The 16111-nt window shown below is 44.1% G+C and overlaps 1 protein-coding gene across 2 annotated transcripts in view; it reads right to left on the bottom strand.

Moving 5' to 3' along the window:
• The window catches only part of LOC119176579 (diacylglycerol O-acyltransferase 1), a 73188-nt gene that overhangs the window by 19519 nt on the left and 37558 nt on the right, over window positions 1–16111 (bottom strand). For both annotated transcript variants that reach the window (XR_012887031.1, XM_037427937.2), the window contains exons 8-11: window positions 15582–15685; window positions 13329–13409; window positions 12239–12283; window positions 7276–7388 (exon numbers count right to left, since the gene is read on the bottom strand). Coding sequence is in view for 1 of the 2 variants with exons in the window: in XM_037427937.2 (XP_037283834.1) it covers window positions 7276–7388; window positions 12239–12283; window positions 13329–13409; window positions 15582–15685 (343 nt within the window). In the remaining variant the exon portion in view is untranslated. The remainder of the gene's footprint in view (window positions 1–7275; window positions 7389–12238; window positions 12284–13328; window positions 13410–15581; window positions 15686–16111) is intronic.

Raw genomic sequence — 16111 nt, 5'->3', positions numbered from 1 at the left:
TTTTCCTCCTGGGCGTGGTTGGAATGGCGAAGCATGGGAGAAAGAGACCGAAGACGGGGTGAAGGAGATCGACGTGGGCTGAAGTCTGGTCGACGTGAGCGGCGGTCAGGTGCATCAGGTGTAACATGTGATTCTGGTTGCCGAGGAACGTTGCCGGAATGCTGAGCCTCATTAAAATAGAATCTATGGCGACGACAGTAGCGCGCAACATGCCCTAGAATACCGCAGTTGTAGCAGACTGCCCGGTTATCCGGAGTACGCCAAGAGTTAACAGATGCTCGAGGTGGCGAGAAGGGTTGATTTACCGGACAAACTGAAACATGTGACCTGAAGTAGTTGGTGGCTGGGCTGTATGAAGAGATCGGCGATTAGGCAGGAGGTCGGTGGACGGCTTCTGCATAAGTCAGCGGTGCAGTACCTGATATTGGGGACGTGGGCGAAGGGAGAGCCTCGGCAACTTGCGTCTGAATAGCACGGCGAAGTGAGTGGTCCAGTGCTGTGGGGGTCTCGTCGATGGTGGTCACAAGAGAAAGCTGTCGAGCAACCTCTTCGCGGATGCGCGGATGTACTGTTCAATTTTAGGCATCAATACGGTGTAGTCGGTGCCACTTCTTTTCCACTCCAAAGCCGAAATATCTGCCGTTTGCGTATTAGCGCGACGTGTAGAAATTCGCTGCTTGCGCAGCTCATCAAAACTTTGGCAGAGCTGAATCACGGCCGTGACGGTTTGTGGGTCTTTGGCCACAAGCATATGAAAAGCGTCGTCATCAATGCCTTTCATTATATGCTTTATTCTGTCAGCCTCCGTCATCCTCGCATCCACTCGCCTACAGAGGCCGATCACATCTTCAATGTAGCTCGTGAAGCTCTCACCGTTTCGCTGAAATCGTCCCCGCAGGCCAAGTTCAGCGCGAAGCTTGCGCATAGCTGGACGACCAAAAAACGAGATCACGATCTCCTTGAAAACCGACCAGGTGGGGATGTCGGCTTGTTGGTTGGTGAACCATAGTTTGGCCAAATCTGTCAAATAGAAGGTGACGTGAGTCAGCTTTGTAGGGTCATCCCACTTGTTAATCGCGCTGGCACGCTCGTACTCTGCCAGCCATTCCACGACATCGTGATCTTCAGTGCCGTTGTAGACTGGTGGGTCACGCAGACGAAGTACGCCAGGGCACATGACAGGCGGCGACGTGGAAGAGGCGGGATCGACGCGCTTGGTCACTGCGGAATCAGATGGTAGCTTACGGCTGTGGAGCTCCAGGATGTTACCCAACACGTTTCCACCAAATGCAACGAGCGAGTTTACGTAAAAACACTTGTTATTAATCAAGAAGCGTTAGCCGCAACAAGCTGGTACAGGCAGGAACCCGGCAAGCACAAGCCACACGGACGTCAACGTCTTCTTACACGCTGGCGCCACTATGCTCCGTTACTATATATATATATATATATATATATATATATATATATATATATATATATATATATATATATATATATATATATATATATATATATATATATATATATATATATATATATATATATATATATATATATATATATTGTAGTGAAGAAGATTGGTGCTACTCAAAAAGGCAGAGAGGGGAACACTCAGTCTGTGAAGAAGACGACGTTTGCTTGGCTCCGTGCATAGGCTGGTGCGTGAGCTGTTGGTAGCACCTCGGACACTTGCTCCTGGACGACTCGCTGTATTGATGGTGCTAAAGTAGATGGGGCACCCTCGACGGTATAAGGCACGAGGAACTGGCGTGCGACATCTCGTACAAATTGCTTGATCTCTAGAAGCAAAGTGGAGTGGTCTACAGAAATGCCAGCCGACATTAAAGCGGAGATTGTTGCACATGGCGCGCTCGCACGATGAGTGGTGTCACGCTGTTTCCAGAGCTCGTATTGCTCTCACAAAGTTGGATCACTTCCGCTACCGTTTGCGGGCTCTTGGCGACAAGCATCTGAAATGCGTCGTCAGTCACGCCTTCTCAGAAGTGTTTGTTTTTCTCGGCTTCTGTCATGGCCGAGTTTACACGCTGGCAAAGGTCTACCACATCTTCGATATGACCGGTGTAATTTTCGCCATTCAGCTGAGCCCTAGTACGCAAGCGCTTTTCGGTTCGTAGTTTTCGAAGCGCTGGATGGCCAAACAAGTCCGCAAACGCCGTTCGGAAGGCCGACCAGGTGAGAAGGTCTCTCTCGTGATTACGGTACCACAGACTCGCGACGTCGGTCAAGTAAAAGTGGACGACGGTAAGCTTGTGCGCATCGTTCCACTTGTGCTTGCTCACTCGGTCGTATTCGTCGAGCCAGTCTTCGACATCCTTGTCATCGGTTCCACTGAAGGTAGGTGGATCGCGTTGCCGAGAGCAGCCGAGACAGACGGGAGCTGCAGTAGTTGGAGCCGAGGCGGCCGCCTGCTGATCGTCGTCCGTGGACATAGTAGCAACTGGAGGCAACGTACGGTGTCGCAATTTCAGGAATATTTTATTTTATTTATTTATTTATTTATTTAAATACCCTAAAGGCCCGAATGGGCATTACATAGGAGGGGATAGAGTGGGGTTATGATCACAAGTACAGTACAGAACATAAATGAAGGCAGAGATGGTATACATGTCTACTGCATCGAGAAACTGAAAGTGCAATCCAGAAACAACGCCAAACAACAATAGATTACATTGAATGAAAAAAAGAGTTCACGCGGTGTTGTAGGCCCGTGTGCTCAGATTTGGGTGCACGTTAAAGAACCCCAGGTGGTCTAAATTTCCGGAGCCCTCCACTACGGCGTCTCTCATAATCATATGGTGGTTTTGGGACGTTAAACCCCACATATCAATCAATCAGAGTTCACGCGAAATGCACTTTAAAAACAGTAAACAAGAACAAAAAAGCGCGATCAGTACACTCAACAACAGTGTGCAAAAAAAGAAAAAGAAAAAAATACAGAGAGAAACATAGAAGAAGAAGAAAAACAAAATGAAGATTTATGCGTCATCGAAGAACATCAAGAAAGGTTTTGAGTGCATGTTGAAAAGATGATGAATCGGACAGTTCTGCGATGTGAGCAGGTAACGCGTTCCATTCTGCGATTGCAAGGACTAAAGGAGAGTTTTTATATCTTTCTGTTTTAGCGAAAATTGGTTTAACTTTGAAAGTGTGGTCTACCCGGGCGGAGATATGAGGTGGTGGAATGATATGAAGCTGGGAAAACGGCGTGCTACTGTGGTACAGCGAATGAAAAAAAGATAGTCGAGCCAACTTTCGGCGCATGGCAAGTGAGGGAAGATGAAGTGAATTCTTTAAAGAAGATACGCTTTGGTAACGTGAGTACGAGGACGTGATGAACCGGGTTGCCTTGTTCTGGACAGATTCCAAAAGGTTAGTTAGGTTGGCGCCCTGAGGATGCCATATGATTGAACCGTATTCTAGTGAGGGCCGGATAAGACAATTATATGCATGAAACCTGGTTTCCTTGGTGGCTAAATGTAGGCGCCTTTTGAGAAGGCCGAGTTTTTTAAGGGCTTTAGTAGATATGTATTCTATGTGGCATGACCACTTTAAATTCGCCGTAAAGAACACACCTAAATATTTAAACGATTGAACTGAATCTATTGGAGTATCATTTATTTTGTAGTTAGCGGGAACTGTCTCGGGGGTAGGGCTAAACATTATGTGTTTGGTTTTTTCTACATTTCTTTCCATTTGCCAGCGGCTACACCATTCCTCTAGCCTAATAAGATCAGATTGTAAGATAATTGTATCGTCTGGATTAGATATTTCTCTATACACTACGCAATCATCCGCAAACAAGCGAATTGGTGATTTTGGGCTGCATGCTATGTCATTGATGTAAATCAGGAATAAAAGAGGACCTAACACTGACCCCTGAGGGACCCCAGATGAAACACGTGTTTGGTTAGAAATATGATTGTTTAACTTGACTGTCTGGAAACGATTGGTTAAAAATTCTTCTATCCATCGTGTTGTGTTTTGGTCGAGTTGGAGTTGGCGAATTTTTAGCAACAGACGTTTATGTGGCACGCGATCAAAGGCTTTCGAGAAATCAACAAAAATTGCATCAACAGGACGGGACACGTTTAGAGAAGAATGAAGGTCAGTTACCAATTCAAAGAGTTGTGTTTGGCAAGATAGATCTTTACGAAACCCATGTTGGCTGCTTAGGAGCAGTTTATTCAGATTAAGGTGTTTCATTATATGCGTGAATAGTATGTGTTCGAGTAATTTACAACAGATTGATGTTAGTGAAATTGGCCTGTAGTTATTGGGAACTGTATTGTCACCAGACTTAAAAATTGGGGTCACATGCGCTGATTTCCAATCATCTGGTATAAATCCTGAATCAAGTGATTGTTGAAAAATCAAACAAAGAAAGTATGACGAAAAGGGACTTGTTAATTTTAGATTGATTCGTGGGGTTTAACGTCCCAAAACCACCATATGATTATGAGAGACGCCGTAGTGGAGGGCTCCGGAAATTTCGACCACCTGGGGTTCTTTAACGTGCACCCAAATCTGAGTACACGGGCCTACAACATTTCTTGTTAATTTTAGAAGTTTCGCGCTAATTCTGTCTGGTCCGGGGCTAGTCTTGAGTGCCAAACGACCTATTGCGCAGGCTACGCCATGCGTAGTGATTACGATAGCGGAAAACGGGTGTTGAACGGTTAGTGACGGCAAATCAAGAGAGCTATCTAGTGGTCGCTCGACAGTGAAAACTTGAGAGAAGTAGGTGTTCAGTTTTTGAGCACATGCTGCAACAGGCAAGGTCTTGCCATCTTCACTTGTGATGGGTGGGGCAGAGTTGTTGTTCTTTGAATTAATAACATTCCAAAATTTTTTAGGGTCTGTTTTTAAAAGGTTTGGGAGCGTGCAATTGTAAAATTCATTTTTGGCTTTGCGAATTGCATCCGCGCACGCGCTGGATGTACTCTTGTATTTAAGCCAGTCGTGGGGGTCGCTCGTTTTAGTGGCTTTCTGGTAGGCTCTTTTCTTTTTATTTAAGCTTCTTTTTACTTCTCGAGTAAACCAAGGGTCATTTACTCTTTCGCTTATTGATAGTTTAGGTACACACAATTCCTCCACTTCCTTTAGTTTATCGCGGAACAAACACCAGTTATGCTGTACTGAATGATGTGCAAAGTTGTGTTCAAAGTCTTCAGAGAAGCTCTGCAACAAACCGTTTAGTTTTTCAGTGTTTGTTCGGCTGTAGTTAAAGATACGTTTCTTCACTTTAGATTTGTCTGCACGTGGTAATGACAACGAGCAATGTACGGCGTTATGGTGACTGATTTTGTCCAGTATGTTTGTTTTAGCAAGCTGTGGGTTATTTGTGAGGACAAGATCTAGTATGTGGTCGCCACGCGTCGGTTCATGTACGAGTTGTTCGAGATTATGAAAATGAAGTAAGCGCAGAAAGCTTAGTTGTTCATGGCGATTGCGTTGAGCATGAACGGTTAGGGAGGCCCAGTCAATATCAGGATAATTAAAGTCACCGGCAAGAATTAACAGACAACTCGGGAACTTGAGGAAAACAGAATCGATCGAATCGTTAAGAATTTCTACGAAATCCTGCCGGCTATCAGGTGGCCGGTAGCAGGCACCGATGACGCAGTGAACATGTTCAAAATAGCAAGAAACCCAAACGATTTCAAGAGGGCAGGGAATGGAAATAAGAGATGAATGAAAACCAGATTTCACACCGATTATAACTCCTCCCCCTCGGCAGCCCGCTCTGTCTTTGCGGAAGAGCGCAAATGACGAGGGAAGTGTTAGGTCAATGTTTGGAACGTCTTCAGATAGCCATGTTTCGCTGCCTACTAATATATCAGCCGAACACGTGAACAAAATAGCATTTAGGGCGTCAATTTTGTTATAGATGCTACGAAAATTTGCTATGAGTAAGGATAAGGGTTTGCTTGACTTAGTTTTGTAAAGAGGCCCTTTAGAAGTTCATTGTGGGGCGGGCGCTTTCGTTGAGGCTACCTTGACAACGCAGTCATTTGCAGCATCATAACAAAAAGTGGAGTTGTGCATGTGCAGTTTATTAAAGCGCACTGTGTATTTCTCGGTGCTTTTTCTGTTTGATTTCGCGAAATCGCGCAGCTTTTTTCGGGCTAGCTGTACTTTGGGTGAAAAATCTTCTTCTAGCCAGACTTTGGGCTCTTTAAGATCTTTCAATTTCGAGGCGTTACTAAGGGCTTCCAGTTTTGATTTAAAGTTAAGAAACTTAACAATGAAGGGACGGTGAAAGTGTTATATGTGTTATCCAGTCCAGCACCTCCACCAATTAAAATGAGGCGTTTTAGAGCGGCACTTTTTTATATAACAGGAAAGCGGTCACGACAAGTAGAGTGGTAATGGCGGAACCAGCCTGTGCACCGAGCCGACCAAACGACGTCGTCTTCTTCACAGACTGAGTGATACCCTCTGCCTTTCTGAGTAGCACTCAACTTCTTCACTATATATATATATATATATATATATATATATATATATATATATATATATATATATATATATATATATATATATATATATATATATATAAGAGATCTAACAGACAGTAATGCCAAGGAATGTACAGGGGAAGTTACTAGAACCAATGGAATGTAAATAAGAAGAAAGAAAAGTGGATGAAAAAAATAACCAGCCATGAGCAGGTCGTTCCTGATCACGGCTGGTTATTTTTTCATCCACTTTTCTTTCTTCTTATTTACATTCCATTGGTTCTAATAACTTTCCCTGTACATTTCTTGGCATTACCGTCTGTTAGATGTCATTAATATTGTGTTAAAACACGGAAAAACGAGCCCTTGGGTATACACTTCTTTCCCATACATATATATATATATATATATATATATATATATATATATATATATATATATATATATATATATATACATATATTGAGAGCTGACTAATAATAATAGCTTTTTTGCCCCATGTTAATGTTACCAAATGACTTCCTCCGAGCAAAGCTACAGATACCCTTGCGTGCCATACCTTAACGCACGCAGAAGACGACGACTGCTGAACGATGGGACAAAATGCGAACGAGGTGGGGAGGGGGGTGTTAAGCATACTGGTTTACATGATTTCGTTTCTCTGTCGTGCCTTGCCCTCTCCCTTTCTTTGTGCAGTTTATTTGGTCTCTGCACATGGACACTTTAAGCTTACCGTTAGATATGCCTACGGCAGGACGTTATACAGATCAGTCATTACACCCCAGCAGCTTACCACCAATCTCTGTAGAAGTCCCGGTCGGCAAATCGCAGCACCTCGCCGAGCCAATTGAGAGTCGAGTGGAAGAGCCAAAATGACATCATAATCCAGAAGACTGTATTCCATACCTGTAAAAGATTTATAGCATTACGTAAATTACTAAGGCTTCAAGCGATTAGCATCTTATTTGAACCAGCTTTCTTTTGCGAGAGAAGGCTGTGAGTTAAAAAGGATCCCGATTATAGCGCGCTGAACAATAATATATACAAAAAAAGTAAAAGAGAATAACTAACACGTACCCTAAAATAACTTAACCCTGATCATAAGCGTGTGCACGAGGGGTGCTGGAGGGTGACCGTCCAGCACCGTCCCCTCCCCAAGTCAATTAAAAAGGGGGTGCGCAATGTCTACCCCATGCATACACTGATTCAATTATCGAAGGGAGTGCTGCGACAAACATTCGCCCTTCCTCTCACCCAAAAAAAAGAGGAACCCTGCACGCACTATGACCCTAATGACACAGTTTGTTATTCTGGGCTTCACCACGGCTTCTTGCAGTGTGAATCTATACCAGCTATCACTGGTTCAGGCTCATTGCTATGCTTCGAAGTCCTCAGAGTTTTGTTGCGGCGTTCGCTGAGGCGTCGTCAATGGACTGATCATCTATACATTCACGTTCGGCATTTTTTACTAACTGGCAACATTAAAATACCCTGAAACTGTTTTCACAATTTTGTACAAACAAGCTGAGCTGGTAAAGCAATACGGATCATGTGCAAGCCAAGCTCTCTGCTCGAAGTGTGTAATTTGTCACAATGCTTTGAACAATAAAATCACTACAGCTCGCAGCGACTCAGCCGAACGAGTTTTCAACTTCCCGTTTTCATCTTACGTAGCATTTTTCCGTTATACCGAGCGCCAGCGACCGATCTGATTGTATATATCGAGGCCACGTGACTGAATCTCCGTTGAATAGCCAGTGTTTTTTGCATCTGTTTCAACGTGCTTCGTATTGACGTGAGCTTCACGGCAGTGTTTATCTCGAGGTTTCTTTTTTTCGGAATTGCCCTAGCTGCATTGTGAGTTGCTATGTAGCGATTACCGTCTCTGCGACAGCGTGTAAGGCAACTGGTTAGCGGAGTCTCTTCAGCTCTTCGGTACAGCCAGCGTCGTGCTTTCGTCATCCGAATAACGCCAGGATTCACGCGGCTGTTACTTCAGCCTTGATGGCGCGGTCACATTGCCTGAGTTTACGCTTATGGTTGACCGTTTTCGAATGCATTTAGGAGCTTGCTCCTGATGCTCGAGCCTTGTCCATCCATCCCGCCGTAGTACCCACGCTCCCTCTGGAGCGAACGACAGGGTCAGAATGGAACGCGATGCGTGCGTCTCTCTTCTTGCATGAAGTGAGCACGCTCGGCAAGCGATGCTATATACAGGGTGTCCGAGGTAACTTCAGCTAGAGTTTAAAAATGTGCCAGCACGCACAATTACGACGCGACCAAATAAATGCATGTTGTTCACCGATGCCTCGAGTTAGTCAGACTATTTTTGTGTTCTAAAATATTGTTTAAACAGATCTGTTTAGTTAACTGAATTTCAAGAAACGAAGATGGATTAGAGATTTCAATGAGAAAGTTGTAGATCACTTTGCAAAACGTCTGATAAGACAGTTTTGAACTTTATATCTGTTAATTATTAGTGTTTTTCTGCTAACTACAAATTTGCGCGAAATACAAAAAATACCACGTGACAAACCCGCTCGTCGCGCCAGTGCGCGAGACGACTCTAGTGCTCCCTAACGTTCGGGTTACAAACGACTATAGCATTTGCCCCATTGTGCTTTCTTGGCAGAGCCGCAACAATGGTGGTGGCTTCACGATGAGCACGTTTTGATATCGGCCACAAAAACAATAACCGCTGTGACAGCTTATCGCTGTCATGAACCGTTGCGAGGGAAACGTGTCGTTAGTGCGTGGAACGTTAGGAAGCACTAGAATCATCGTGCGCACTGACGCGCGAGCGGGTTTGTCACGTGGTATTTTTCTTTATTTCGCGGGCATTTGTAATTAGCAGAAAACCACTAATACTTAGCAGATATAAGCTTCAGAACTATCTATTCTGGCGTTTTGCAAACATATCTACAACTCTCATACTGAATTTTTTATTCATATTTGTTCTTTCAAAAGTTACTATATTAAACAGATCTTAATAAACAACATTCGAGATTACAAAAAATAGTCTAACTCCAGACAACGGCGAGCAACATGCATTTGGTCGCATCGTAATGGCTTGTGCCGGAATATTTTTAAACTCTGGCTAAAGTTACCAGGGACACCCTGTATATACGCTAGGAATGCGTGAGCTCCGATGCCAGACGCAACCAACGCGACCTGCGTCCCTTGGAGGCACGGGGCGCTTGCGACTTCCTGTCAAAACCGCCGATTTTCGCGGTGTAGTTGGAGGGGGGGGGGGGGGGCGCTGCAAAGAACCTTCACTATAATAATAATAATAATAATAATAATAATAATAATAATAATAATAATAATAATAATAATAATAATAATAATAATAATAACTGTTAGGGTTTAACGTCCCAAAACTTTCACTGCCCCTGATGATAGGGGACGAATTGCAACTCATGATTACGGAGTTAGACAAGGAGAGCAGAAAAGTGGGTCTTAAAATTAATCTGCAGAAAACGAAAGTAATGTACAACAACCTCGGCAAAGAGCAGCGCTTCGAGATAGGTAATGGTGCACTTGAAGTTGTAAAAGACTATGTCTACTTAGGGCAGGTAATAACCGCAGAGCCGAACCACGAGATTGAAGTAACTAGAAGAATAAGAATGGGGGGGAGCACATTCGGCAAGCACTCTCAAGTTATGACAGGTAGATTGCCACTATCCCTCAAGAGGAAGGTATATAACAGCTGTATCTTGCCGGTACTTAGCTACGGAGCAGAAACCTGGAGACTTACAAAGAGGGTTCAGCTTAAATTGAGGACGACGCAGCGAGCAATGGAAAGAAAAATGGTAGGTGTAACCTTAAGAGACAAGAAGAGAGCAGAGTGGATTAGGGAACAAACGGGGGTTAAGGATATCATAGCTGAAATCAAGAAGAAGAAATGGACATGGGCAGGGCATGTAGCGCGTAGACAGGATAACCGCTGGTCATTAAGGGTAACTGACTGGATTCCCAGAGAAGGGAAGCGGGTTAGGGGGAGACAGAAGGTTAGGTGGGCAGATGAGATCAAGAAGTTTGCGGGTATAAATTGGAAGCAGCAAGCACAGGACCGGGTTAACTGGCGGAACATGGGAGAGGCCTTTGTCCTGCAGTGGACGTAGTCAGGCTGATGATGATGATGATGATGATGATGATGATGATGATGATGATGATGATGATGATAGGGCACGCCACGTCTTTGTAAGATAGTGAAGTGGATCTGCGGAGTATTCACGGTTTACCAGGTTTAAGCTCCGGAGCAAGTTCTTTTATCATCATTTACTTCGTGGATAGGGTGTAATTCTTTTATTTGTGCGCGTACTCGGATAGTCGGCGTACAGTAGAAAAAAAATTGGTTCCAAATCTGCATGTTACACCGCAAATGTCGTCGAAAAACGAGTCTTGCATCTGGGGAGAGTGAACAAAACGTTTGTTTGGTGTTGTGCGCAAAAAACTCGGTGAATGGTATTCTGGAAGTGCTGCGTGTGCCTCGAGCGTGCAGCGGAGGCGAACGAGCGCATCGAGGCACGTTAGACACAGGCGCCATCTGGCAGTTATCTTCAAAAACGAAGGCGTGCAGCCCGCGGAGAAAGACAGGCGCCAGTCTCGGAGGTTATAAGGTGTAGAACGCAAAGCGACGGGTAGGTGCCACCACCGTGACGTCGTAGCGAAGCGTTGGAAACACCTTTTTGAGCATCGCGTTGCACTGTCAGCGCAGCGCTATAAACGCTACATTCCTTAGAGTTACTTGCGTGTGACTCTTCTAGTATAAAGGCAGACATACAAAACATCGAAGTGTAGTTATGGTTCCTCAGATATGCGCAATCATTGCTTTTCAATTGAAAGTCGCACAACTATGAAAGCTAAACCTTGAGCAATATTGATGGGTGCTGCGGATGGGGTTCGCCGTTTGGTGCCGTTTGAGGTGTCGTTAGGGCGGACAAACAGACAAATGTACAGACAGACAGGCCAAAACTTTTTTTGTCGAAGGGCGCCAGGAAAAGCTATCGTCTTTATAAAGGAAGAACGGCTGGTGATGCTGCACGGCACGCGGTGGAGCAGACCTCCACCACAACGCCATTCGGTTCGTCTCCGTTGCCCGACGGCGCGCTGCCGGTGTTGAAGGAGCAGGCAACGTACAGTCTACGATTGCGGTGGCTCCGATCATATATATTCAGGGAGCTAAAGCTCAACCCGTCGAGGGTGCTGCCGTGGCCAGCGGTGGCCGCGTGTTTGAGAAGGAATGGAAGTGCTGAGGAGGAGGGTCACATAACGGCCAGTAGCTACTGTGACACAAGATGCGTCACTTAATTTATGCTGCCAACGATTTGGTAATGCTGCAACCCAGATGGTGACAAAATGCTAAAAACCCGTTTCGGGATACCTTTGAGAGTGCTTATTAACTTTTCTAGCTCATTTTGCAAAACAGTTATCGAGCTAGGTAGACCATGTAGGAAAGCAGAAACTTTTGTTCAATTTTCGGAAGATTAATAAATGCTGAGTCTTCAAAAAAGTGTACCTGTGAACCATGCAGTGGGCAGCGTATTCAATGATAGAATTTCCGTTCAGGCGTATACAGACGTTTAAATCAGCCCGTACTTTTTCAATTGAATCTTTGTCTCCATCCCTATTTACAATGTCATAGTGGCTTTTGAGCCCGATTATTGTTTTCCGCGTCTAATTTCGTTATCAAATCTCTGTTACTACGCTGACGCTTTGTGTCACGCGGGAAGTAGTGTTTCATTGGTACTCACCACCAGGTCTATGTACGACTTGAATAGCTCCCACATGTCCATTTCCTGTCGAAATATACAGTAGAAGCAAACATTCCATGCAGTTAGGAAAGTAAACAGTCATGGCATTACGGGACGCACACGCTAACTGAAAAAATAAAGCGGATTCTTGGGAGGTTACGCTGCGGTACTGTTCTACCATATGAGCACTTCTACCTGAAATGGCCGCATGTTTGGGCCTGAGATAACATTTGCAGCATGATAAGAAAATTCGCGGGTTTTCTTCATTTGACAAGCTTCTTACAATAGCACTCTGTATGATTTTGGAAAGCGGAGAAAAGTAATAGATAGGCAACGCTAAGTGTAATCATAATGACATGCTTTGGCCGCAAATAACACACACACACAAAGTAAAGGAACACTCAACGACAAGCACAAGCGGAACTTCCAACTAAAGTAGACCGGGCGCAAATCCAGGCTTAAGTAACAACATGCAGACATACGCAGCTTTCACACAGCCTTACGCTATCCAGCTATCAAACAATCTCTTCTCCGACACGTACAACGTCACCGACGGTTCGCTGATACACTTTTCACCTTTGTTTTTAATATAATAGGCTTCCAACAACTCATGCGCAGATTTGTGCTTACTTCTACCTAGAATCTTAAACTCGTTAAAACGTGGTACACACCCGCAGGCTTTACAATAGGCAAATGTGCCAAGCCATCTTTCATTAAATTTAGTTCATGCTCCCTCACCCGTTCATTTATACAGCACCCGGTAGACCCGATGTAATCATAAATCTGTTCCCCATTGTCTGGCACAGAATGGTTTTCAGTCACTGGGCCACAGCGAACCGTAAAATACAACGAAAGCATAGTGCCGCCAGATTTACTTGTTACAAGTGAGGTGTAACTTTGCCACATATATGCATGGCTGTCCAAGTGTCTGAACACCAGGTTGACTTTAGGAACGAAAGTCTGTTTAACGTTCGTTCTATCACGCTAACCAAGCTGAATATCGTTTAGTGGTCATCACTGTCCCTTATCTTCACTCAAGGCTAACCTTCTCAACCGCACGTTGCACGCGATTTTCGCAATGCGAACTTACGTTGTATGCTTTCGCAGTTATGGTCATGATGGGCAATGCCCATTGGTTCAGCAGCGTCATGCCGAGCAACGGTATAATCACCTGCAAGAAAACGAGCAAATAAATTCAATGAAAGAAACGCGGGCAGACACCTCATTCGAGGAAGCTAAGGCCCACTTTTAAGTTTACCACCTATCCACTTTCTTTTTTTTACTTTTTTTGTGTTGGCACGAATTTTGAGGGTAATGGTGTCAAGAGGGGCGCGCGTGTTTGTTACAAGCGGAGTGATGTCGACGTCTTGAACATTACCCTACGAGCGTCCAATTTTGGTTTTTTGGGTGAAATCTTAAAGAGCACCTTCATTCTCGAAGAGTTTTAAAGTCGGCTACCAGCAAGCCCACTGACGTAGACAGACTACGCGTAAACCTGACCGAGTGATAGGTACATAACATTGAATGGGCGGCGGGTAAGACATTTATAAAATAAACCACTCCAAGTTATGCAGCGTTACCAACCTGCCCAACATGTCGTCGTTATTAGTGATGTCCCTGTGAGCTATTCATTATGACGACTACATCCGGTAGTAATACCAAACGTCATAGTTGAGGGCTCCTGACATTGCAATTATGTGGTGTTCTGCGTGCGCCTAAATCTAAGCACACGCGCCTGTAGCATTTCGCCGCCGTGGGAATGCGGCCACCACGGCCGAAATCTGATCCCGCAACTTCCGCTCAGCCATCAAGCACTGTTAACACTGAACCACCGACGCAGTGAAAGCGTGATAGGATTCCCCACAACAAATTTTATTTTGACGCCGATATACGTGTGCTATTTCCGGTGGTCCTGTTGTACACGCGCTTATGTTGAACATCGGCAAGATAATGATAAAAAGAAAGCAAAATGAATGAGTCACTACATATTAACAAAACAAAATAATAAAACTGGGGAGAACAAAAAAGAATGATCACGCAGTAAATATCAAAGCCCGTACTAAATGTATTTTGCTGAATGGCAGAAGAAAGATTTCTGTGATTGTGACCTCTGGTTGAATCACTTGATGAGTGTATAACATAAATCCCTCGGTCCTCGTGTGTACGAGCTTAAGCGGTCTTCTTGCCGAACACCAGCATGTCAAAGCATATATGAATATGAAGTGAAAATCAAACCCGTGGATCGTACTGGTCGAAATTTTAGCGCACAATGTGATGCCAAAATCCAAAAATGTTCCATGGGAAGTATAACCACGAAGCTCATTGGAGCAGAAAAACATGTATAGCTGTGCAGAAGTTTCACCTATTTATCTGTCTGTCTGTCTGTCTGTCTGTCTGTCTGTCTGTCTGTCGTTTGTTTTTTTGTTTGTTTGTTTGTTTGTTTGTTTGTTTGTTTGTTTGTTTGTTTGTTTGTTTGTTTGTTTGTTTGTTTGTTTGTTTGTTTGTTTGTTTGTTTGTTTGTTTGTTTGTTTGTTTGTTTGTTTGTTTGTTTGTTTGTTTGTTTGTTTGTTTGTTTGTTTGTTTGTTTGTTTGTTTGTTTGTTTGTTTGTTTGTTTGTTTGTTTGTTTGTTTGTTTGTTTGTTTGTTTGTTTGTTTGTTTGTTTGTTTGTTTGTTTGTTTGTTTGTTTGTTTGTTTGTTTGCAACGGCACGCACCCGCAACGGTGCTCCAGTAGTTATGCCACTCGAGTCGTGAAACGAAGTTCGCACGAAATCGAATCGCGGTGCCGGTGGCTGCATTTTCAGTAGAATACTTGAGGTTCGTGTACTACAATTTAGGGTGCACGTTAAATGTGGTCGAAATTTCCGGTGCTGTTATACGTCCCTAGTACTTATATCGGGGTTTTAGGACCCTAAACTGCAGTATTTTTGAATATTGAAAGGCCACGTGCTCCCGTCAATACGACACCGCTTTTCGTGAATACCATCAATATGACGTAATACTTTCAAAATGATGTGCCTGTGAAGCAATTATAACCTCGCTGTTCAAGTAATGTTACTAAATTATCGAGGAATTGTTAGTTGAGAGAACACTGTTACAGACAAAATAGTTTCATGAACATTTTTTATCAATACAATGTTGGGCTACTTACGTACGTGTCATTATTATTATCGATGAAAGCATCTGGCTCTTCGGTTCCCCTGGCTATTCACATCCCCGCCTATTTCACGTAGGAAACATAGCACAGCGATTGTCTTATGCTGTGAAATGTAGTGATAATTCTGAGCTTAATTAGCAGATTCTGTCTTCAGCGGTTCAATAATAAGATAATATTTGAGACGTACTACTTCCAAGGTTATCCAAAGCAGAAACCATTTTCGTATCTTCGGCCTCTGAGGGAAGTTGATCTCGTAGCATAACGTGGGGGCAAACATGAAGTACCAAATGTCTGAAAAGGAAAAGAAAGGGGAAGGGGTGTTGTGGTGGAGTCAAGTCGAATGCACTACTTTGACGGAATCCCTAAATCTCTTTTTCGTATGTAATCGGTGTATTATTGTTCACCCAACGTGCTGCAATGAGGCTTTAACTCTTGAAACGTGTATCTGTACTCATCATATGCCACCAGAGGCGGAGGCAAAAATCTTTACGGGAGGGGGGAGGGAGCACCTTTTTGATCTTAAGTGGGGTGGGGCGGGCAAATGGTCATTATAGTCAATTTGCGCTATATCATGTCGAAAAACATTGGGGAGGGTGGGTTGGAGATGAAACACGGGCCTGGTGGGTTCATGCTTAGCTACGATGCCACTGTATGCAGCTGATCAGATGTGCTGCTGATCGGAACACCCTCTTGACATGTGTTGCATGGTACATATGC

Source organism: Rhipicephalus microplus, chromosome X (assembly GCF_043290135.1).
Source record: "Rhipicephalus microplus isolate Deutch F79 chromosome X, USDA_Rmic, whole genome shotgun sequence".
Lineage (NCBI taxonomy): Eukaryota > Metazoa > Arthropoda > Arachnida > Ixodida > Ixodidae > Rhipicephalus > Rhipicephalus microplus.
This window is presented reverse-complemented; position numbering and strand designations above follow the sequence as displayed.